This window comes from Chroicocephalus ridibundus, chromosome 20 (assembly GCF_963924245.1).
Source record: "Chroicocephalus ridibundus chromosome 20, bChrRid1.1, whole genome shotgun sequence".
Lineage (NCBI taxonomy): Eukaryota > Metazoa > Chordata > Aves > Charadriiformes > Laridae > Chroicocephalus > Chroicocephalus ridibundus.
Window position 1 is genome coordinate 1,713,362 of NC_086303.1, and position 23,158 is coordinate 1,736,519.

At 67.8% G+C, this 23,158-nt stretch overlaps 2 protein-coding genes across 4 annotated transcripts in view; both read right to left on the reverse strand.

Annotated features, from left to right (window-relative positions):
- The window catches only part of SHISA4 (shisa family member 4), a 10,444-nt gene extending 1,392 nt beyond the window's left edge, over positions 1-9,052 (reverse strand). The window contains exons 1-4 of the mRNA XM_063356854.1: positions 8,848-9,052; positions 5,492-5,663; positions 1,983-2,116; positions 283-465 (exon numbers count right to left, since the gene is read on the reverse strand). Coding sequence (XP_063212924.1) covers positions 283-465; positions 1,983-2,116; positions 5,492-5,663; positions 8,848-8,914 — 556 coding nt within the window. The 5' untranslated portion in view covers positions 8,915-9,052. The remainder of the gene's footprint in view (positions 1-282; positions 466-1,982; positions 2,117-5,491; positions 5,664-8,847) is intronic.
- A 2,006-nt stretch (positions 9,053-11,058) lies between these two features.
- INAVA (innate immunity activator) lies at positions 11,059-20,744 on the reverse strand. Of its 3 annotated transcripts, XM_063356513.1 has the most exons (9): positions 20,692-20,744; positions 19,932-19,991; positions 19,199-19,323; positions 18,981-19,100; positions 17,366-17,597; positions 15,457-15,510; positions 14,989-15,370; positions 12,676-13,267; positions 11,059-11,439 (listed from the first exon to the last, which is right to left on the reverse strand). In XM_063356513.1, the coding sequence occupies exons 2-9, from the start codon at positions 19,975-19,977 to the stop codon at positions 11,347-11,349; spliced, it is 1,644 nt and encodes a 547-aa protein (XP_063212583.1). In that variant the 5' UTR covers positions 19,978-19,991; positions 20,692-20,744; the 3' UTR covers positions 11,059-11,346. The 3 variants fall into 3 exon arrangements, with proteins under 3 accessions (XP_063212583.1, XP_063212581.1, XP_063212582.1); XM_063356511.1 differs by lacking the exon at positions 20,692-20,744 and having other exon boundaries at positions 19,932-20,171; XM_063356512.1 differs by lacking the exons at positions 15,457-15,510; positions 20,692-20,744 and having other exon boundaries at positions 19,932-20,171.
- Positions 20,745-23,158: the final 2,414 nt, after the last annotated feature.

Genomic DNA, 23,158 nt, shown 5'->3' on the forward strand with positions numbered 1-23,158 from the left:
CCCCCCTACCCCCCAAATCCTCCCCCCTGCACCCCAAATACCCCCCACCCTCCGCCCCCAATCCCTCCTTGCACCCCAAGTCCCCCTCCGCACCCCAAATCCCCCCCACCCTGCACCCCCAATCCCTCCTTGCACCCCAAATCCTCCCTCCTGCACCCCAAATAACCCCCACCCTGCACCCCCAATCCCTCCTTGCACCCCAAACCCCCCCGCATCCCAAGTCCCCCCTTCTACACCCCAAATCCCGCCCCCCCCCCCGCCCCCAGCCCCCCCCCCGCTCACCGGTGGGGTTGTAGCCGGGGGGCCCGGAGGGGTAGAGCGGGTACTGGGCGGCGGGGCCGGGCGGTGGGTACATGGCCATGGGGGCGAAGCCGGGCTGGGGGGGCGCGGGGCCGCCTTTGGGGTCCATGGGGAAGGGGGCTGGGGGGGGCGCGGGGGGGTAGCTGGAGAGCGGGATCTCCGGGCCTGCGGGAGAGATGGAGGGGTGGGATGTGGGGGGGGGGGCGCGCTGCGGCAGCCGGCACCGGGACGGGGACGGGGGGTGTCCGTGACCCCCGGGGGGGGGGTGGGGGTGGGCACCCGGGTGATCTCAGCAGCACCCGCTGCGGTGCCCTCCCCCAGCACCCAAATCCCTCCCCCCGGCACCCGTATCGCCCCCCGCCCCCCAGTACCCAAATCCCCCCCCCCGCACCCAAAATCCTCCCTCCTGCACCCCACATCCCCTCCCAGCCCGCACCCCAAATCCCTCCCAAATCGCCCCCGCACCCCAAATCCCCCCTGCACCCCAAATCCCCCCACCTTGCACCCCAAATCCCCCCCTGGACCCCAAATCCTCCCTCCTGCACCCCAAATCCCCCCTCGCACCCCAAATGCCCCCCACCTTGCACCCCAAATCCCCCCTACCCTCCAGATCCTCCCTCCTGCACCCCAAATACCCCCCAAATCCCTCCCTGCACCTCAAGTCCCCTCATCCTGCCCCCCAAATCCCCCCACCCTGCACCCCAAATCCCCCCTCCACCCCAAATCCTCCCCGAGCACCCCAAATACCCCCTCCTGCACCCCAAATTCCCCCCCTTGCACCCCAAATCCCTCCTGCACCCCAAATCTCCCCACCCCGCACCCCAAATCCCCCCACCCCCAAATTCTCCCTCTGCACCAAAATCCTCCCCCTGCACCCCAAATCCCCCCATCCTGCACCCCAAATCCCTCTCGCATGCCAAATATCCCCTCCTGCACCCCAAATCCTCCCCGCACCCCAAATACCCCCCCACACCCCAAATTCCCCCCTCCTGCACCCCAAATTCCCCCACCTTGCACCTCAAATCCTTCCCAAATCCCTCCCGCACCCCAAATCTCCCCACCCCCAAATTCTCCCTCTGCACCCCAAATCCCTCCCTGCACCCCAAATCCCCTCACCCTGCACCCCAAATCCCCCCTGCACCCCAAGTCCTTCCTCCTGCACCCCAAATCCCCCCCACCCCAAATTCCCCCCGTCCTGCACCCCAAATACCCCCTCCTGCACCCCAAATTCCCCCACCTTGCACCCCAAATCCCTCCCAAATCCCTCCCGCACCCCAAATCTCCCCACCCCGCACCCCAAATCCCCCCTGCACCCCAAATCCTCCCTCCTGCACCCCAAATACCCCCCTGAACCCCAAATCCTCCCTCCTGCACCCCGAATACCCCACCCTGCACCCCAAGTCCTCCCTCCTGCACCCCAAATTCCCCCCGTCCTGCACCCCAAATCCCCCCTCCCGCACCCCACATTCCCCCACCTTGCACCCCAAATCCCTCCCAAATCCCTCCCGCACCCCAAATCTCTCCCAACCCCGCACCCCAAATCCCCCCTGCACCCCAAATCCTCCCTCCTGCACCCTAAATCCCCCCTCCCGCACCCCAAATCCTCCCCGTCCTGCACCCCAAATCCCCCCCCCGCCCTTGCCCTGCACCCCAAGTCATCCCCCCCCCCTCCAGCCCCCCACCTTGCAGGGGGGTGCGCAGGTGCTGCCGGCGCTGGTAGAGGTAGCAGCAGGAGCACATGAAGCAGCAGACGATGGTGGTGACGATGGCGATGAAGAGCACCACGGCCGAGGCGATGCCCGCGATGGTCTTGGGGCTGTGGGGCACCGGGGGGGGCCGTGGGGCAGCGGGGCCTGCACCCCGGGCAGACACCCCCTCCCCCCAGGGAACACCCCCCCACACCCCCCCCCTTCCCAGTCACACCGGTGCCCCCAGCGCCAGGGGCAGCCTCGGAGCAACCACCTGGGGCCTGGAGGGACGGGGACGTCCAGGTAGCACCCAGTGCCACCGCCCAGTGCCACCACCCAGTGCCACCGCCCAGTGCCAGTGACCTGTGCCACCACCCAGTGCCACCACCCAGTGCCACCGACCAGTGCCAGTGACCTGTGCCACCACCCAGTGCCACCACCCAGTACCAGTGACCAGTGCCACCGCCCAGTGCCACCACCCAGTGCCACCGCCCAGTGCCAGTGACCTGTGCCACCACCCAGTGCCACCACCCAGTACCAGTGAGCAGTGCCACCGCCCAGTGCCACCCCCTAGTGCCACCACCCAGTGCCACCACCCAGTGCCAGTGACCAGTGCCACCGCCCAGTGCCACCGCCCAGTGCCAGTGAGCAGTGCTAGTGACCAGTGCCACCAACCAGTGCCACCGCCCAGTGCCCAGTGCCAGTGACCAGTGCCACCACCCAGTGCCACCACCCAGTGCCACTACCCAGTGCCAGTGACCTGTGCCACCACCCAGTGCCAGTGACCTGTGCCACCACCCAGTGCCACCGCCCAGTGCCAGTGACCAGTGCCACCCCCTAGTGCCACCACCCAGTGCCACCACCCAATGCCACCACCCAGTGCCACCACCCAGTGCCAGTGACCAGTGCCACCCCCCAGTGCCACCCCCCAGTGCCACCACCAGTGCCAGTGACCAGTGACACCGCCCAGTGCCACCACCCAGTGCCCACTGCCCAGTGCCAGTGACCAGTGCCACCGCCCAGTGCCACCCCCAGTGCCACCACCCAGTGCCAGTGACCAGTGCCACCACCCAGTGCCCACTGCCCAGTGCCACCACCCAGTACCAGTGACCAGTGCCACCGCCCAGTGCCAACCCCTAGTGCCACCACCCAGTGCCACCGCCCAGTGCCAGTGACCAGTGACACCGCCAAGTGCCACCACCCAGTGCCCACTGCCCAGTGCCAGTGACCAGTGCCACCACCCAGTGCCATCCCCCAGTGCCACCACCCAGTGCCACCGCCCAGCACCCAGCATCCAGTCCCGGGGCCAAAGGCAATCACCCAGCACCCACGGCCACAGCTCAGCACCCAGCGCCACTGCCCGCTGCCCAGTACCGACCCCCAGTGCCCAGTACCAGTGCCCAGTGCCCAGTACCAATGCCCGCTGCCCAGTGCCCAGCACCCAGTGCCCAGTACCAGTGACCGGTGGCCAGTATCAGTGACCAGCACCCACTGCCCAGCACCCAGTATCAACGCCTAGCCCCCAGTACTGCTGCCCAGTGCCCAGTCCCCAGCCCCCAGTGCCCAGTACCAAAGCCCAGCACCCACTGCCCAGCACTAATGCCCGCTGCCCAGTGCCCAGTGCTCAGTCCCCAGTACCAGTGCCCAGTGCCCAGTACCAATGCCCAGTCTCCTGTACCCAGCACTAATGTCCGCTGCCCAGTGCCCAGTACCAGTGCCTAGTGCCCAGTGCCCACTGCCCAGCAGCCAGCGCCCAGTGCCCAGTACCAGTGCCCAGTGCCCAGCACTAATGTCCGCTGCCCAGTACCCACTGCCCAGCCCCCAGTACCAGTGTCCAGTGCCCAGTACTAATGCCCACTGCCCAGTGCCCAGCAGCCAGCCCCCAGCCCTCAGTGCCCAGCACTGATGCCCGCTGCCCAGTCCCCTGTGCCCAGTGCCCAGCACCCTGCCCCCAGTGTCCAGTACCAATGCCCAGCACCCACTGCCCAGTGCCCAGTACTGATGCCCAGCCCCCAGTGCCAGTGCCCAGTGCCCAGTACTGATGCCCGCTTCCCAGTGCCCAGCACCCAGTGCCCAGTGCCCTGTACCCAGCCCCCACCCCCCAGTACCAGTGCCCAGCACCCAGCACCCAGCACCCAGCACCCAGTGCCCAGTGCCCAGTCCCCAGTCCCCAGTACCAGTACCCAGTGCCCAGCTCCCAGTACCAGTGCCCAGCACCCAGCACCAAGTGCCCAGCCCCCAGTACCAGTGCCCAGCCCCCAGCACCCAGTACCAGTACCCAGTACCAGCGCCCAGTCCCCTGTACCCAGCCCCCAGCCCCCAGTGCCCAGCACTGATGCCCACTGCCCAGTGCCCAGTCCCCAGTACCAGTGCCCAGCCCCCAGTGCCCAGTGCCCAGTCCCCAGTACCAGCCCCCAGTCCCCAGCCCCCAGTGCCCAGCACTGATGCCCGCTGCCCAGTACCAGCCCCCAGTCCCCAGTACCAGTGCCCAGCCCACAGCCCCCAGTGCCCAGTACCAATGCCCAGCACCCACTGCCCAGTCCCCAGTACCAGTGTCCAGTGCCCAGTACTAATGCCCACTGCCCAGTGCCCAGCAGCCAGCCCCCAGCCCCCAGCCCTCAGTGCCCAGCACTGATGCCCACTGCCCAGCCCCCAGCCCCCAGTACCAGCACCCAGCACCCAGTGCCCAGTCCTCAGTCCCCAGTACCAGTACCCAGTGCCCAGCTCCCAGTACCAGTGCCCAGTGCCCAGCACTAATGCCCGCTGCCCAACCCCCAGCCCCCACCCCCCCGTACCAGTGCCCAGCACCCAGCACCCAGTGCCCAGTGCCCAGTCCCCAGTACTGATGCCCGCTGCCCAGTGCCCAGCACCCAGTGCCCAGTCCCCTGTACCCAGCCCCCAGCCCCCACCCCCCAGTACCAGTGCCCAGCACCCAGCACCCAGTGCCCAGTCCCCAGTACCAGTGCCCAGTGCCCAGCTCCCAGTACCAGTGCCCAGCACTAATGCCCGCTGCCCAGCCCCCAGCCCCCACCCCCCAGTACCAGTGCCCAGCACCCAGCGCCCAGTGCCCAGCACCCAGCACCCAGCGCCCAGTGCCCAGTGCCCAGTCCCCAGTACCAGTACCCAGTGCCCAGCTCCCAGTAGCAGTCCCCAGTGCCCAGCACTGATGCCCGCTGCCCAGCCCCCAGCCCCCAGCCCCCAGTACCAGTGCCCAGCACCCAGCACCCAGTGCCCAGTCCCCAGTACCAGTACCCAGTGCCCAGCTCCCAGTACCAGTGCCCAGTGCCCAGCACCCAGCACCAAGTGCCCAGCCCCCAGTACCAGTGCCCAGCCCCCAGCCCCCAGTGCCCAGCCCCCAGTACCAGCGCCCAGTCCCCTGTACCCAGCCCCCAGCCCCCAGTGCCCAGCACTGATGCCCAGTGCCCACCCCCCAGCCCCCAGGGCCGGGTCCCCCCGAGGTGTGTGTGTGTGTGTGTGTGTGTGTGTCCCCCGCGGGCCGTCACCTGAAGGCGAGGCAGTGGCGCTGCTGGCGCTCGGTGAGGAGGCGCAGGGGGTCGCGGCAGCAGTAGCGCTGGTGGCAGGTGCCGCAGCAGAAGGTGAGGAACTCGCAGTCGAAGCCGGGGTGCCAGGAGCCGTTCCTGTCCACGTACCACAGGCAGTCCTCGCCCCCCGCCGCTGGGGACGGTCACCCGTCACCGAGGCCTTCGGGGCACCCACCCCCCCCCCGCCCCCGGCCCGGCCAACGCCAACTCCCCCCCCCCGCCTCCGTGCCACCAGCATCGGCCCAACGCCTCCGTCCCCGAACAGTGGCTCCTGGGGGACAGCCCCTACCCCACTGTGGACCCCCCCCTCCCCGTGTCCCCCCCATACCCCACTGCGTTCTGTCCCCACATCCCCCCCCGTATCCTGCTCCATCCTGTCCCCCGTATCCTGCTCCATTCTGCCCCACATCCCCCCAGACCCCACTCCATCCTGCCCCCCCCACCCCCTGCCCCTATGTACCCCCCATACCCCCCTCCATCCTGCCCCCCATATCCTGGTCCATCCTGCCCCACATCCCCCCAGACCACGCTCTATCCTGCCCCCCCATCCCCTGCCCCGATGTACCCCCCAGACCCCGCTTCATCCTGCCCCATATCCCCCCAGACCACGCTCTATCCTGCCCCCCCATCCCCTGCCCCTATGTACCCCCCAGACCCCGCTCCATCCTGCCCCCCATATCCTGGTCCATCCTGCCCCACATCCCCCCAGACTCCACTCCATCCTGCCCCATTGCCCCCCTCCCCTGCCCATCCTGCCCCACATCCCCCCAGACCACGCTCTATCCTGCCCCCCCACCCCCTGCCCCTACGTACTCCCCAGACCCCGCTCCATCCTGCCCCCCACATATCCTGCTCCATCCTGCCCCACATCCCCCCAGACCCCACTCCATCCTGCCCCATTGCCCCCCACCCCTGTCCATCCTGCCCCACATCCCTCCAGACCCCGCTCTATCCCGTCCCCCCCCATACCCTGCCCCTGTGTACCCCCCATACCCTGCCCCTATGTACCCCCCAGACCCCGCTCCATCCTGCCCCCCACATATCCTGGTCCATCCTGCCCCACATCCCCCCAGACCCCACTCTATCCCGTCCCCCCCCATACCCTGCCCCTATGTACCCCCCAGACCTCACTCCATCCTGCCCCCCATATCCTGGTCCATCCTGCCCCACATCCCTCCAGACCCCGCTCTATCCCGTCCCCCCCCCTACCCTGCCCCTATGTACCCCCCAGACCTCACTCCATCCTGCCCCCCATATCCTGTTCCATCCTGCCCCACATCCCCCCAGACCACGCTCTATCCTGCCCCCCCCCACGCCCTGCCCCTATGTACCCCCCAGACCTCACTCCATCCTGCCCCCCATATCCTGGTCCATCCTGCCCCATATCCCCCCAGACCACGCTCTATCCTGCCCCCCCACGCCGTGCCCCTATGTACCCCCCAGACCCTGCTCCATCCTGCCCCCCGTATCCTGCTCCATTTTGCCCCACATCCCCCCAGACCACGCTCTATCCCGTCCCCCCCCATACCCTGCCCCTATGTACCCCCAGACCCCACTCCATCCTGCCCCCCGTATCCTGTTCCATCCTGCCCCACATCCCCCCAGACCACGCTCCATCCTGTCCCCCCCATACCCTGCCCTTATGTACCCCCCATACCCCCCTCCATCCTGCCCCCCATATCCTGCTCCATCCTGCCCCACATCCCCCCAGACCCTGCTCTATCCTGTCCCCCCCCACCCCCTGCCCCTATGTATTCCCCATATCCTGCTCCATCCTGCCCCCTTGCCCCCCAACCCTGCCCATCCTGCCCCCCATATCCTGTTCCACCCTGCCCCACATCCCTCCAGACCCCGCTCTATCCTGTCCCTCTGTACCCTGCCCCTATGTACCCCCCCATATCCTGCTCCATCCTGCCCCCTTGCCCCCCAACCCTGCCCATGCTGCTTCACATCCTCCTGTATCCCACTCCATCCTGCCCCACATCCCCCCAGACCCTGCTCCATCCTGGCCCCCCACCCCCTGCCCCTATGTACCCCCCAGATTCTGCTCCATCCTGCCCCCCTGTCCCCCATATCCTGCTCCATCCTGCTCCCTTCCCCCCCCACCCATCCTGCTTCACATCCCCCTGTATCCCATCCATCCTGCCCCACATCCCCCCCATAACCTGCTCTATCCCGTCCCTCTGTACCCTGCACCTCATCCATCCTGCGCCCCCCGTCCCCCCATCCCCTGCCCCTATGTACCCCCCCAGACCCCATTCCATCCTGCCCCCCTGTCCCCCATATCCTGCTCCATCCTGCCCCACATCCTCCTGGATCCTGCTCCATCCTGCCCAATGTCCCTCCCCTGAGCCCTGCTTCCTCCTGCCCCACATCTCCCCAGACCTCACTCCATCCTGCCCCATATCCCCCTGGATCCCACTCCATCCTGCCCTGCATCTCTCCCGACCCCACTCCATCCTGCCCCACATTCCCCTGGATCGGGCTCCATCCTGTCCCATGTCTCCCCGTACCCCACCCATCCTGCCCCATGTCTCGCCCCCACCCCCACCCCCCCCGCCCCTGCTCCATCCTGCCCCACATCCCCCTGGATCCCGCTCCATCCTGCCCCACATCCTTGTGCTCTGTCTCACCCAGCCCGCCCCCCCCCCCCCCAGGCCGCCCCCCAGCCCGGCTGCTCCAGCGACGCTCCCAGCTCTATTTCTGGCCGGAGCCACATGCGCTCCCAGAAATAGCCACGGGCCGAGGCCTGGGGGTGGCCGGAGGCGTGGGGACAGTGGCCGGGAAGCCACCGGGGTGGAGGCCGCTTCCCTCGGAGTGTCCAGCTCGCTCCCCAGCCAGCTCCAAGTGGCCTCTCGGGTTGGAGGCGGGGGGGGGTCTCACAGGGGGTTCACTCGCCGCCCAGCGGGACCGGGCCAGCTCAGAGCCAAGTGGGGAAACTGAGGCACAGGCAGCGGGAAAACCCCCAAATCCCCCGGGACGGGGCGTCCCAGCTCCAACGGCCACCGGCTCCGTGTGCGCGTGGCTCCCGGGGACAAGCGGCCCTTGGGGACACCCCGAAAGTCTCAAGCGGGGTGCAGTTGGGGGGGGGGGACACACACACAGCGGGACACGTCTGGCGCACGCAACCCCCGTGCGAAGGGCGCAGTCACGGTCGCAGCCGGCGGCGCCGGGTCCCACCCCGAGCTGTCCCACGGTCGCAGCCGGTGGCACCGGGTCCCGTCGCAGGGTGGCACCGCCCCCCCCCCCCTCCCCCCCACCTCAGCTGCCCCCGGTCTCCCCCCGCCCCATCTATCCCCCCCCGCCGTGTCTCTTACCCAGCGAGGCGGCCACGGCCACCAGCACGGTGCCGGCCAGCGGCCAACCGGGGCCGCCGGGCCCCATCCCGGGGGCGGCCCGGGGGGGCGGCGAGAGGCCGGGCCCGGTGTCCCCGATCGGAGCTGCCCGGGAGCGGGGGCGGCGGGGCGGCAACGGGCCCGGGGCGGCGGGGATGGGGCCGGGACGGCGGGACCGGTGGATCCCGGAGCCGGTGGCTCCCGGTGCTGGTAGATCCCGGGGCCGGCGGCTCCCGGTGCCCGTGATAGCCTGGAGCCGGGGGCTCCCGGTGCCGGTGGCTCCCGGTACCGGTGGATCCCGGTGGCTCCCGGTACCGATGGATCCCGGCGCAGGCCCGCAGTGACGCCGCAGCCCGGCGGCGCTCGGTCGCTGCCCGGTGCCCCCCCCACCCCCCCCCCTCCCTTCCCCCCCCCGCGGCGCCGCCTCCCGCCGCAGCCGCCGGTCCCGGCCCCCGCCCGCCCCCGGGCACGGCCGGGCAGGGCTGCTCCGGGGCCGGGGAGGGGGGGGCTCCTGCCGTCGGACCGCCAACCGGACCCGACCCCCCCTCCTCTGCCCTCCCCCGCACCCCGCATTTCCCCATCCCTTCGCTCGCCTTTGCACCCCCCCCTTCCCCAGCACCCCGCATTTCCCTTCCCCTGCACCCCCTCATTACCCCCCTGCACCCCCCCCGCACCCCCTCATCCCCCCCCCCGCCCCCCCACCTTTCCCCTTTCCTCCTTCCCCAGCACCCCTTATTTCCCATCCCCTGCACCCCTTCCCTGCCCCCGCCCCCCCATTGCTCCTGCCCCCCCCCTTTCCCGGCACCCCTTTTCCCAGCACCCCCTTTTCCCTGCACCCCCCTTCCCAGCACCCTCTTTCCCAGCACCCCCCTCCTCTGCACCCCCCCGGACCCCCATCCTCTGCACCCTCTTTCCCTGCACCCCCCTCCCCAGCACCCCCTTTCCCTGCACCCCCCTCCCCTTCACCCCCTCCCCAGCACCCCCTTTCCCTGCACCCCTTTTCCCAGCACCCCCTTTCCCTGGCACCCCCTCCTCTGCACCCCCCCCAGCACCCCCTCCCCCTCACTCCCTTTCCCTGCACCCCCGTTTTCCCTACACCTCCCTCCCCAGCACCCCCTTTTCCTGCACCCCCTTTCCCAGCACCCCATCTCCCAGCACCTCCCTCCCCTTCACCCCCTCCCCAGCACCCCCTTGCACCCCCTTTCTCTGCACCCCCCTCCTCTTCACCCCCTCCCCAGGACCCCCTTTCCCTGCACCCCCTTTCCTTGCACGCCCCTCCTCTCCATCCCCCCTGCACCCCCTTTCCCAGTACCCCCCTTCCCAGCACCCCCTTTCCCTGCACCCCCTTTTCCCTGCATCCCCCTCCCCTTCACCCCCTCCCCAGCACCCCCTTGCACCCCCTTTCCTTGCACCCCCGTTTCCCAGCTCCCCCTTCCCCAGCACCCCCTTTTCCCTGCACCCCCCTCCTCTTCACCCCCTCCCCTTCACCCCCTCCCCTTCACCCCCTCCCCAGCACCCCCTTCCCCAGCACCCCCTTTCCCTGCACCCCCTTTCCTTGCACCCCCCTCCTCTGCACCCCCCCTGCACCCCCTTTCCCTGCACCCGCACCCCAGCACCCTGTTTCCCAGCACACCCACCCCTCCCCTTCACCCCCTCCCCAGCACCCCCTTTTCCCAGCTCCCCCTTTCCCTGGCACCCCTCCCTCTGCACCCCCCCAGCCCCCTCCTCCCCTGCACCCCTTCCCCTTCACCCCCTCCCCAGCACCCCCTTTCCCAGAACCCCCTTTCCCTGCACCCCCTTTCCTTACACCCCCCTCCTCTGCACCCCCCCTGCACCCCCTTTCCCTGCACCCCCACCCCAGCCCCCCCCTCTCCAACACCCCCTTTCCCCAGCACCCCCATCCCAGCCAGGCCAAGAGCTCGCTGGGTGCCGGGGGCGGGGGGGCACAGTTGGACCCGGGCACCCCCTTGGCCCCGGGGTCACCCCGTCACTACCCCGAGCCCCCAGAGGCACGGCCGGACCCCCCGCCAACGGGGCCCGATCCTGGCAACGGCCCCAGGGGCTGGGGGACCTGGGGCGGGGGGGTCACAGGGCTGGGGACAGAGGTGACGCGTCCTGGGGGGGTGGCAAGGACGGGGGCACCCCAACGACCACCTTTATTAGAGACCAACGAATCGGGGTCCGCGGGGGCACCCTCAGCATCCGGGGGCAGGGTGGCGGGGAGGGGACACGGGGTGGGGGGGAGTGGGGGGGGCCAGCCCCGGCCACCTTGTCGTCCCCCCCCGAGCACCCAGGGGTGCTGAGGGGGCAGCTGCGCCCCCCACCCATGTCCCCCCACCGGGGTGGGGGGGGTAGGGGACAGGCCCGTCCCCACTGTCCCTGGGCCAGCCAGGCTGTGCTCCCCCCCACTCCCGCGCCTCGGGGTGCTGGGGGGTGGGTGGGGGGCTGGGGGGGGGGTGGTAGTGGTGGTGGTGTCTGCGCTTACACTTGTGTGACGATCTCGCCGTTCTCAGGCAGGTAGACCTGCACGGGCACGCCGTCCGGGGAGCGCCGCAGGACGTGCAGCGGGGGGGCCTGCGTGGGAGAAGGAGCCCGTGGGGGGGGCCGGCACCCCACCCTGCGCCATGGCAGCACCCCGGGGGGGGACACGGCCCGGGGCAGGGGCTCGCGGGGTGGGGGGGACACACACGGCTGCACGTCCCCGCTTGCCCGGCGTGGGCCCCGGTTGTGCCACCCTCTACTGCAGGCGCCCCCCCCCAACCCGGCGGGACCCCCCGGGTGGAGGGGAGGGCGCTGGCACCCCAAATTGTCTCTAGGGACACCCCCCCCCGCCCGCCCCACCCAGGGACACCCCCCCCCCTCCCCGTGCTGCCCCAGAGACCCGCGTGGGAACCTGGGTCCTGCTCGTGGGACCCCGGGTGTCACCGGAGGGACCCGCGTGGGACCCCCGTCCTGCCCCAGGGACCCTCCTGGGACCTCAGGGACCCTCGTGGGACCCCAGCCCTGCTCATGGACCCCTCCCGGACCACCACCCCCCCAGAGGGACCCTCAGAGGGTCCCCATCTCAGCCCAAAGGACCTTGAGGGACCTTGCTCCTGTGCCCAAGACCCTCACGAGACCCCGGGGCTGGCTGTGGGACCTCCTCAGGACCCCAATCCCGCCCCCGGGACCCTACTGGGACCCTGATCCCCCCCCCCAGGACCCCCTTAGGAACTGCTCTTGCCCCAAGGGACCTCCACCAGTCCTGTCCTAAGGACTCTTGGATGTCCCCGGTCTTGCCCCAAGGGACCCTCATGGGACCCCAATTCTTCCCCCACGGACCCTGATCCTCCCCCTGGGACCCCCCCAGGACCCTGATCCCGCCCCAAGGACCCCCTTCGGATCCTGCTCCCGCCCAGGGACCCTTGTGGGACCCCCGGCCCAGCCAGTGGGACCCTGGACCTGGCCAGAGGGACCTCAGAGGGTCCTGATCCTGCCCCAAAGGACCTTGAAGGACCTTGGTCCTGTCCCCAAGACCCTCCCGAGACCCTGGTCCCGCCCCAGGGACCTTCACGGGATCCCAGCCCTGCCACGAGGACCCTCATGGGAACCCCCGTTCTTCCCCATGGACCCCCTCAGGACCCCACTCCTGCTCTGGGCACCCCGGTGGGACCCCACCAGAGCCACTTGTCCCTGAACCCACCTCAGGGTGGCAACTCGTGTCACCCAGTCACCCACAGGGCAGCACCCGCGGGACCCCCACATGGGGACGGGCACCGCGGTGCCCCCCACCCTCCCACGTCCCCACACCAGCCGGACCCCCTGCCCTACCTGAGCCCACGGCAGGACCCCACGGGTGATGGGCACGTCCCTGCTGCTGCCGCTGCCACCACGGGGTCCCCGAAAGGCCCCTTGCCGGTCGAGGGAGTGGGGACGGGCACCCCGCAGCCGGGCGCGCTGGTGCCACGACATGAGCTCCTCGGTGACGGCCGCCTTGGAGAGCCCCCGGCCCCCCGCCGGCGCGTAGTCCTTGAGCGAGGGGGTGCGCACGATGCGGCTGTGGGAGGGCACCAGGCGCTGGTAGCGTAAAGGGGCCAGATCCTGCTCGTAGAGGAAAGCCGGGGGGCCGGCGGGCGGCAGGAACCGGTGGGCACCCCGCGGGTAGTACCCAGGTTCGACGAGGGGTGGTGGGAGCGGGGGACGCGGGAAGGAGACGTCGGGGCTGCTGCTGCCCGGAGAGGTGGCGTGAGAGATGCTGGAGAGGTCGGAGATGCTGTCGTCGGAGCCGGAGCGATGCGCTGGGCCGGGGCTCGGGATGGTGGGGATGACGGAGGTGGGTACCGTCACCGTGTAGTAGGTGGGACGCCGGCGGGGTACGGCGCTGCGGCCCCGCGGCTCCCCGGGCTGCCAGCACGTCTCCACCCTGCGGGCAGGGGGGGGGCCGCGGCTGTAGGTCACCCCGTCCCCATGCCCGGGGGGAAAGGGGTGGCCGGGGAGGGGGCAACGGGGCTGAGCACCCCATGGCGGCAGGGTGCACCATCCATCCCCATGGGGCTGGCTCCAGCCTCCTCCCCGTGGGGTTATCTCTATCCTCCCTATGGGATTATCTCCACCCTCTTCCCATGGGATTGTCTCCATTCTCTTCCCATGGGGTTATCTCCACCCTCCCACGGGGTTATCTCCATCCTCCCCATGGCGTTATCTCCATCTTCCCTATGGGATTATCTCCGTCCTTCTCCCATGGGGTTATCTCCGCCCTCCTATGGGGTTATCTCCATCCTCCTCCCATGGGGTTGTCTCCATCTTCCCTATGGGATTGTCTCCATCTTTTTCCCATGGGGTTATCTCCATCCCCGCTATGGGATTGCCTCCAACAACCCTCATGGGGTTGTCCCCAACCTCCCCCATGGGGTTGGCTCCAGCCTCCTCCCTGTGGGGTTGGCTCCATCCTCCCAGTTGGGTTATCTCCATCCTCCCTATGGGGTCATCTCCATCCTCCCCATGGGGTTAGCTCCATCTTCCCTATGGGATTGTCTCCATCCTTCTCCCATGGTGTTATCTCCATCCTCCCCATAGGCTTATCTCCAGCAACGCTCATGGTGTTCTCTCCAACCTCCCCCATAGGGTTGCCTCCATCCTCCCCATAGGGTTAGCTCCATCTTCCTCCCCATGGGACTATCTCCATCCTCCTCCCCATGGCTTTAGCTCCATCCTCCCCATGAGGATACCTCCATCCTCCTCCTCATGAAGTCGTCTCCAACCCCATAGGTTAAGCCCCGTCATCTCCATGGGGCTAGCTCCAAACTCCTCGCCATGAGTTTAGCTCCACCCTCCCCATAGGATTATCTCCATCCTCCTATGGGGTTATCTCCATCCTCCTCCTCATGAAGTCATCTCCAACCCCATAGGTTGAGCTCCGTCATCTCCATGGGGCTAGCTCCAACCTCCTCCCCATGAGTTTAGCTCCACCCTCCCCATAGGATTATCTCCATCCTCCTATGGGGTTATCTCCATCCTCCTCTCATGGGGTTATCTCCATCTTCCCTATGGGATTGTCTCCATCTTCTTCCCATGGGGTTGTCTCCATCCTCCCCACAGGATTATCTTCAACCTCCCCACAGGGTTATCTCCATCCTCCCCATAAAGTTGTCTCCATCCCCCACGTAGGGTTAGCTCCATCCTCCCCTTGGTGTTATCTCCAACCTCCTCCCCATGGCTTTAGCTCCATCCTCCCCTTGGTGTTATCTCCAACCTCCTTCCCATGGCTTTAGCTCCATCCTCCGCATGGCGTTACCTCCAACCTCCTCCCCATGGGGTTGTCTCCATCCTCCTCCCTATGGCTTTAGCTCCATCATCCCCATGGGATTACCTCCAACCTCCTCCCCATGGGGTTGTCTCCATCCTCCTCCCCATGGCTTTAGCTCCATCGTCCCCATGGGATTACCTCCAACCTCCTCCCCATGAGGTTGTCTCCATCCTCCTCCCTATGGGTTTATCTCCATCATCCCCATGGAATTATCTCCAACCTCCTCCCCATGGGGCTGCCTCCATCCTCCCCCCCATAAGGTTCTCTCCAACCTCCTCCCCACGGCTTTAGCTCCCTCCCCCCTCGCAGAAGCCCCCTCCCCACGCACAAGGACGTACCTCAAGGACTGGGACTGTCCCCGCCGGCCCGATGGCTCCGGGGTGCTGGGAGCGCTGGAGCCCGCCTGCCGGCACAGCACCAGGGTCCTGATGGGGACGAAGCGGTAGGGAGGGACGTCCCCCGCCCTGGGCGCCAGCGCGGCTGCGGGGTCAGGGCTGCCGGGGGCGGCCGGCGGGGACGCGGGGTAGCACCGGGAGCCCCGGGTTTCCCCATCGCCGGCATCGACGCCGGGTTTGGTGGCCTTCTCATAGGGTCTGTCGTGGCTGGTCTCCTGCCAGGGGCTGGGGGGGTCCGGGGGGGTCCCCGAGCCTTCCGCCTCGCTGGGCTGCTCGGGTGACGGGGACCCTCGCGGGGTGCCGGGTCCTGGCGGCCGCGTCTCCTCTAGGGGCGAGACGGTGGGTCGGGATGGAGGGGACACATGGGGGGCCACGTCCCCACCCCTGCCCCGCTCCCCGCGGCCCCCTTACCCTCCTCCAGCAGGACGGCGTCCGACAGGGAGCTCTCGTCGGAGGCGCTGAGCTCTGCGGGACGGGGGGGACGGCTGAGAAGGGTGCCGGTGCCGCCGCCGGCTGCCAAAACTCTCCCACGGCACCCGCCGCCACCCAACGCGTCCCCGGAGGCCTCCGCTCCCCTTCTCCCACGCCGCCTGTCCCGACACGCTCCGGGACGGTGGCGGTACCGGCCAGGCCGGCTTTGCCGAGCCATGCGCCGGCGCTGCGGGGCAGCTCCCAGCCTGCCCAGGCCGGGCAGCAGGAAGGGTGCCGGGCAGGTTTGGGGGCACCGGCAGGGAAGGAGCCGCCGTCATCCCATCCCCGGTCCTCGGGGAGGGTGGCGGGGATGGAGCCGAGGTCACGGCACGTGCCGGGGAGAGCGGGGACCCACTGGCATGTCCGCCACCGGGACGGGGACACGGCAGCCGGGCCAAATCCTGCCACCCGTTGGGGTGCTCTCGCTGGGGGGGGTGGCACGTCGGGGGGCAGTCGTGGGGGTGCAATCGCTGGGGATGAGTTATTGGGGTGCGATCATGGGGGTGCCCCCGGCAGGGGAGGTGTATGGGGGTGCATGCGCTGGGGAGGAAGTATCGGGGGGCATTCAGGGGTGCGTGCGCCAAGGAGGAAGATTTGGGGTGCAGTCACATGGCTGCAAGCATGGGGGATGGAGTTTTGGGGGGGCATTCAGGGGTGCAGTCATGGGGGATGAAGTTTTGGGGGGGCATTCAGGGGTGCGTGCACCGGGGAGGAAGTTTTGGGGTGCATTCAGGGGTGCCACCATGAGGGATGAAGTTTTGGGGGGCATTCAGGGGTGCGTGCACCGGGGAGGAAGTTTTGGGGGGACATTCAGGGGTGCAGTCATGGGGGATGAAGTTTGGGGGGGGCATTCAGGGGTGCGTGCACTGGGGAGGAAGTTTTGGGGGGCATTGAGGGGGGTGCAGTCCCTGGGGCCGGCGTATTGGGGCGCAATCACCAGGGGTGAAGTTCTGGGGGTGCGTTCCCTGGGGATGGGGAATTGGGGTGCATCCAGGGGGTTGGATTCAGCAGGGATAGGGAATTGGGGTGCATTCCCTAGGGATGGCATTTTGGGGCGCATCCAGGGGGGTGCATTCCCTGGGGATGGGGAATTGCGGCATCCAAGGGGTTGAATTCACCAGGGATGGGCGATTTGGATGCATTCCTTAGGGATGGGGAATTGGGGTGCATCCAGGGGGGTGGATTCAGCAGGGACAGGGAATTGGGGTGCATTCCCTAGGGATAGCATTTTGGGGCGCATCCAGGGGGGTGCATTCCCTGGGGATGGGGAACTGGGACGCATCCAGGGGGGTGGATTCAGCAGGGATAGGGAATTGGGGTGCATTCCTTGGGGATGGCATTTTGTGGCGCATCCAGGGGGGTGCATTCCCTGGGGATGGGGAATTGCGGCATCCAAGGGGTCGGATTCACCAGGGATGGGCAATTTGGATGCATTCCCTAGGGATGGGGAACTGGGGCGCATCCAGGGGGGTGCATTCCCTAGGGATGGGGAACTGGGGCGCATCCAGGGGGGTGGATTCAGCAGGGACAGGGAATTGGGGTGCATTCCCTGGGGATGGCATTTTGGGGCCCAGCCGGGGGGGTGCGTTCCCTGGGGATGGGGAACTGGGGTGCATCCAGGGGGGTGCATCCACGGGGACCCGAAGGATTGGGCCCGCGCGCTCCAGGGATGCCGTATCGGGCTGCCTTCACCAGGGACAACCCAACCAAGCCGCCCCCATTCCTGTCCCCCCCCCCCGACCTCCAGCACCCCTCGAAGGAGCCACCACCAACCCAGGGCCGGGGTGGGGTGGGGGGCGGGGGACACACACACACACATGGCGGGGTTGGGGGGGATGAGGGGGCTCACCCTCGGCAGCAGCGGTTCCGGCGGGGGCGGACAGTGGCCGTCGGCCGGCCAGGAGCCGGCGCTGGTTGAGGATGTTCTCCAGGTCCTTCAGCTTCTGCTCCTCCAGCAGCGCCGCCGTCTGCCGCCGCTTGCGCAGCCGCTTGCTGATGTTCTCCTCGCGGCACAGGCGCCGGGCGGCCTTGGCGATCTGCAGCTGCAGCGCCAGGTCCCGCTCCAGGGCGCTCAGCGGGTCCTTGGGGAGACGGGGGAGACGCTCGGCGCCCGCCACCCGCCACCCGCCACCCGCCGCGCCGGCACGGCTAACGGCGGCTCGGCGTTAACGGGGGGGAAGAGGGTTTTCTGCCATGGGATGGGGACGGTGACATCGTGGCATGGGATGGGGTGGGATGGCACGGGATGGGGATGGGATGGGATGGGATGGGATGGGGTGGGATGGGGTGGGATGGCATGGCATGGCATGGGGATGGGACGGGATGGGATGGGATGGGGATGGGATGGGATAGGATGGGATGGGATAGGATGGGATGGGATAGGATGGGATTGGGTGGGATGGCATGGCATGGCATGGGGATGGGACGGGATGGGATGGGATGGGGTGGGATGGCATGGCATGGCACGGGGATGGGACGGGATGGGATGGGGATGGGATGGCATGGGATGGGATGGCATGGGATGGCATGGGGATGGGATGGGAAGGGGATAGAATGGCATGGGATGACATGGGATGGCATGGGATGGGATGGCATGGGGATGGGATGACATGGGATGGGATGGCACGGCATAGAATGGCATGGGGTGGGATGGGATGGGATGGGATGGCATAGCATGGCGATGGGATGGCATGGCATGGCATGGAATGGGATGGCATGGGATGGGATGGCATGGCATGGCATGGGGATGGGATGGAAAGGGGATGGAATGGCATGGAATGACATGGGATGGCATGGCATGGCATGGCATGGCATGGGATGGCATGGGATGGCATGGGATGGGATGGGATGGCACGGCATAGAATGGCATGGCATGGGATGGGATGGGATGGCATGGGATGGGGATGGCATGGCATGGGGATGGGATGGGATGTTATGGCATGGGAATGGGATGGGATGGAATGGGGATGGAATGGGGATGGAATGGGGATGGAATGGCACAGGATGACATGGGATGGGATGGGATGGCATGGCATGGCATGGCATGGCATGGCATGGCATGGCATGGCATGCATGGGATGGGATGGGATGGGGCTGCGATATAGGATATGATGGGATGGGATGGCATGGAGATGGGATGGCATGGGCTGGGATGACATGGCATGGGATGAGGATGGAATGGAATGGGATGGGGATGGGTTGGGGATAGGGAAAGGATGGAACGGGATGGGGCGAGATGGCATGGCATGGAGATGGGATGGGGGTAGGGAAAGAATGGAAGGGGATGGGGATGTGATGGGATGGCATGGCATGGCATGGCACGGCATGGCACAACATGGTGCTTCTCCTGGTGGCACTTGGGCATCTCCCGCAGCTCTGGGATGGGATGGGATGGGATGGAGAGGGGTCCCCACCACCCTCCCAGGAACCCCCCCACGCCCTTCGCACCCCGGGGAGCCCCTCACCGCCCCGCGCAGGACGAGGGTCTCATCCAGCTTGAAGGCAGCCCCGATCCTGCGCCGGACCTTAGGGGGCTTCTCGCCGGCTTTCAGGGGGTATTCGCGGGGCAGCGTCCCCGTCAGCTCCTGGGGACGGCACGGGGGCGCTGAGCCGCCGCTTGGGGGGGGGCTGGGGGGGGGGGGGGGGATGTTTGGGACAGGGTGTCCCCCCCAGCCCCGCTCACCGCCTCGCGCAGGCAGAGCCGCCGCAGCTCCTGCACGCAGGTCTCCAGCCGGGCCTCCAACGCCTGCTGCCGCCTGCGCCCGGCCTGCGCCCGCTCCTTCAGGGGGGGCACGGGGCTGTCGGGGCCTGGGGAGGGACGGGGGGGGTGGGACGGAGAGAGGGAGAGCTGCTGAGATGCAGCCCCCCACAGACACGCACCCCCCCACACACCCCTCCCCTCCCTGCCTCAGTTTCCCCCGACGCCAGAAGGGAGGAAAAGCAGCGTCACCCCCCCCATACACACACACTGGCACCCCCCCACCACCACCACCTCCCCGGCAGCACCCGTGGGTGCTCCAGCTCCCCTGGGGGCAGCCGTGGTTTCCCAGCACGGAGACACGGGGCGGGGGGGGGACATGGGACATACACAAGGTTTCGCCCTGACTCAGCCATCCCGGAGCAAAACCCGGCTGAGTCAAAGCCGGCCTCCCCCCCCCTCTCCCCCCCGCGGCCCCAGTCCCCTCGTCACGCTTGGGTGCCCCCCCCGAAAGCAGGGGAAACCCCCATTTCCCCCATTTTTATCCCCCTCCCCAGGAGCTTTTGTGTATCCCCGTGCACCGAAGTGCCCCGTTCTCAGCCTGGGGAGGGTGGGGGGGGGGGCACGTCTATAAGAGCACTCGTGGGGGAGGAGGGCACCCCAAAACCTTCGCCCCCCCCCTCCCCAAATACCCCCCCCCCCAACCCCCGGTGCTCACCCGAATGCAGCATGATCCCGCTGTCGGTGTCGCTCACCTCCCCCATGCCGGGCCGGGACCCTACGGGCGACAGCGGGGAGACGCCTTGTCCCCTCGCCACCCCTCGGGGAACACCCAAAGGTGAAGCCCCCCCTGAACCCCCCCCCCCGACCCTCAGCATCGCCCCGCGTCCTCCTGGGCGGCCGACGATGGCTCCGGCGATGGCGGCGGGGCAGGGGAGAGGGGAGGAAGGCAGGCGAGGCCGTGTTTGCTTTGCCTGCCTTCTTGTAGGTCCTACGATAAACAAAGGTGCGCAAACACGTGCCCGGCAGCCGGGAACCTGGATGAGACCCATCCCGGGGGCAAAGGTGGTCGGGGTGCGGCCCGGTGTGGGGGGGGGGGGCAGGCGGGGGGGGGCCCTGCACCCTCCCGCCCCGGCCGGTTTCGCTGGGCGCCTCTCCCAGTTTTGATTTCTTTTCCGTCTGGGCTGGAGGCGGCCGCCGGGGTGGGGGCGGCCGTGGGAAAAAGGTTCCCCCCAGCACCCCGACACCCCCCCCCTTGCTCTATTTTAGCCAGGGGAGGGGGAGAAACGGGTGGGAGCGGGGCAGGGGGGGTCGCTGAGGTTGGTTTTGTATGGCTTCCCCCCCCGCCACCCCCCCCCGCCGTGCCTCAGTTTCCCCCCCTGTTGGGACGCAGGGTGGGTTGGGGAAACTGAGGTAGGGCGCGGGGGGCCGGGGGGTGGGGGGGCGGGGGGGGGCAGCGCTGGGGGGCGATGCCTTACCTGGGCGCTCGCCGCCGCTGCCGGCTTCTTGCTGCGCCCGGGCCACGGGGACGTGTTGTGACTTGAGGCGGAGGGGAGGAGCGGGTGAGCAACACCTTCCCGGCCACCGCCAGCCCCGCAACGCCCCACGCGCCGCGGCCTCGCCCGCCACCGCCGGGGACGGGGACACGGACACGGACACGGACACGGCACCGCGCGGCACCGCCGTGGGTGCGGTGGGGGCAAAGGGCAGGGCGCTGGGGCGCGGGGTGCCGTGCTGTGGGGCGGTGTTGTGTGGTGTGGTGTGGGATGGCGTGGGATGGCATGGGATGGGATGGGATGGGATGGGATGGGATGGGACGGTATGGCATGGGATGGCATAGCGTGGGATGGCATGGCATGGGATGGGATGGGATGGGATGGGATGGGATGGGATGGAATGTATGGTAGAGTATGGTACGGTATGGTACGGTATGGGATGGCATGGGATGGGATGGGATGGGATGGGATGGGATGGGATGGGATGGGATGACATGGGATGGCATAGCGCGGGATGGCATGGCACGGGATGGGATGGGATGTATGGTACAGTATGGTACGGTATGGTATGGCATGGCATGGCATGGGATGGCACGGGATGGCATGGCATGGCATGGGATGGTTATGGTATGGGATGGCATGGGATGGGATGGGATAGGATGGGACGGTATGGCAGGGTACACTTATAGTATGGGGATGGGATGGGATGGCATAGGATGGGATGGGATGGCATGGCATGGCATGGCATGGCATGGGATGGGACAGTATGGCATGGTATGGTTATGGGATGGGATGGGATGGGATGGGACGGTATGAGATGGGACGGGATGGGATGGGATGGGATGGGATGGGATGGGATGGGAAGGTATGGCATGGGATGGCATAGCATGGGATGGGATGGGATGGGATGGGATGGCATGACATGGCATGGTGTGGGATGGGATGGGATGTATGGTACAATATGGTACGGTATGGCATGGCATGGCATGGGATGGCATGGGATGGCATGGCATGGGATGGTTATGGTACGGTATGGCAGGGCATGGGATGGGATGGTTATGGTGTGGGATGGGATGGGATGGGATGTACGGTACAGTATGGCATGGCATGGCATGGGATGGCATGGGATGGTTATGGTACGGTATGGCATGGGATGGGATGGGATGGGATGGGACGGGACACTATGGCAGGGTATACTTATGGTATGGGGATGGGATGGGATGGGATCGCATGGGGTGGGATGGTTATGGGATGGGATGGCATGGGATGGTTATGGTACAGTATGGGATGGGATGGGATGGGATGGGATGGGATGGGATGGGATGGGATGGGATAGGATGGCATGGCATGGCATGGTTATGGTAGGGTATGGCACGGTATGGGATGGGACGGTACGGGATGGGATGGTTATGGTAAGGGATGGGATGGGATGGGATGGGATGGGATGGGATGGGATGGTGTGGGATGGAATGAGATGGTTATGGTATGGCATGGGCTGGGATGGAATGGGATGTGATGGCATGGCATGACATGGCACAGCATGGAATGGGATGGGATGGCATGGCATGGCATGGTTATGGGCTGGGATGGGATGGTACGGTATGGCAAGGTATACGTGCGATGGCGTGGCATGGTATGGCATGGCATGGCATGGCATGGCTTGGTATGGTGTGGTATAGGATGGGATGGCATGGCAGGAGATGGCATGGGATGTCACAGTACAGCATGGTACAGGGTGGCATGGCACAGTATGGCACGACGCGGTGCCAGTTGACACGGCACAGCACGGCACTGCCTGGCACTGCCTGGCACAGCACGGCACGGTGCCGGGTGGAGGCTCCATCCCTGGTGCCACACGGGCACAGAATGAGCGCGGGGACACCGTCCCCATCCGCGCCACGGCCCGTGGCAGCAGGACGTCCCCAGGAGGCCGGTGGCAGGCAGAGACCGAGCCGGGCAGAGCGGGCAGGGGGAGGGTGACGGTGCTGCCCTGGCGCTGCCACCACCATCCCTTCCCCGGAGCAGGGACCCGCCGGGAGCCAAGGCAGCCTGTCCTGTCCCCGTCCCCAGGCAGGAGGGGACGATGAGGGGCAGTGCCAGGGCCGTGCCAGGCCGTGGGAACGGCGCGGCCGCGGGCGCCGGTTGGGTGTGGGATGAATCATGGCGGCTGGCGCAGGCGAGTCGGCCACATCCTGCGCTGCCGGCGCGGGGCAGGGGAGGGGAAAGTGTGTCTCAGCCCCGGCACCGTCCCACGGGGGCCCGCGGGGACAGGAGGGCAGGGTGCAGGCAGGGAGCAGGCAGGGTGCAGGCAGGAGAGGTGCAGGCAGGGTGCAGGCAGGGTGCAGGCAAGAGAGGAGCTGGCAGAGTGCAGGCAGGGTGCAGGCAGCATGCAGGCAGGGAGGTGCAGGCAGGGTGCAGGCAGGGTGCAGGCAGCGGGGGTGCAGGCAGG

Excerpts from the sequence above, each read along its gene's own strand:
- INAVA (XM_063356511.1), bottom strand. The coding sequence starts at position 20,091 with ATGCTGAGGGTCGGGGGGGGGGGTTCAGGGGGGGCTTCACCTTTGGGT. Across the intron at positions 19,324-19,931 it reads CGGGATCATGCTGCATTCGG|GCCCCGACAGCCCCGTGCCC; the intron begins GTGAGCACCGGG and ends GTCCCTCCCCAG. Across the intron at positions 17,598-18,980 it reads CCCTCGTCCTGCGCGGGGCG|GACCCGCTGAGCGCCCTGGA; the intron begins GTGAGGGGCTCC and ends CGTCTCCCCAAG.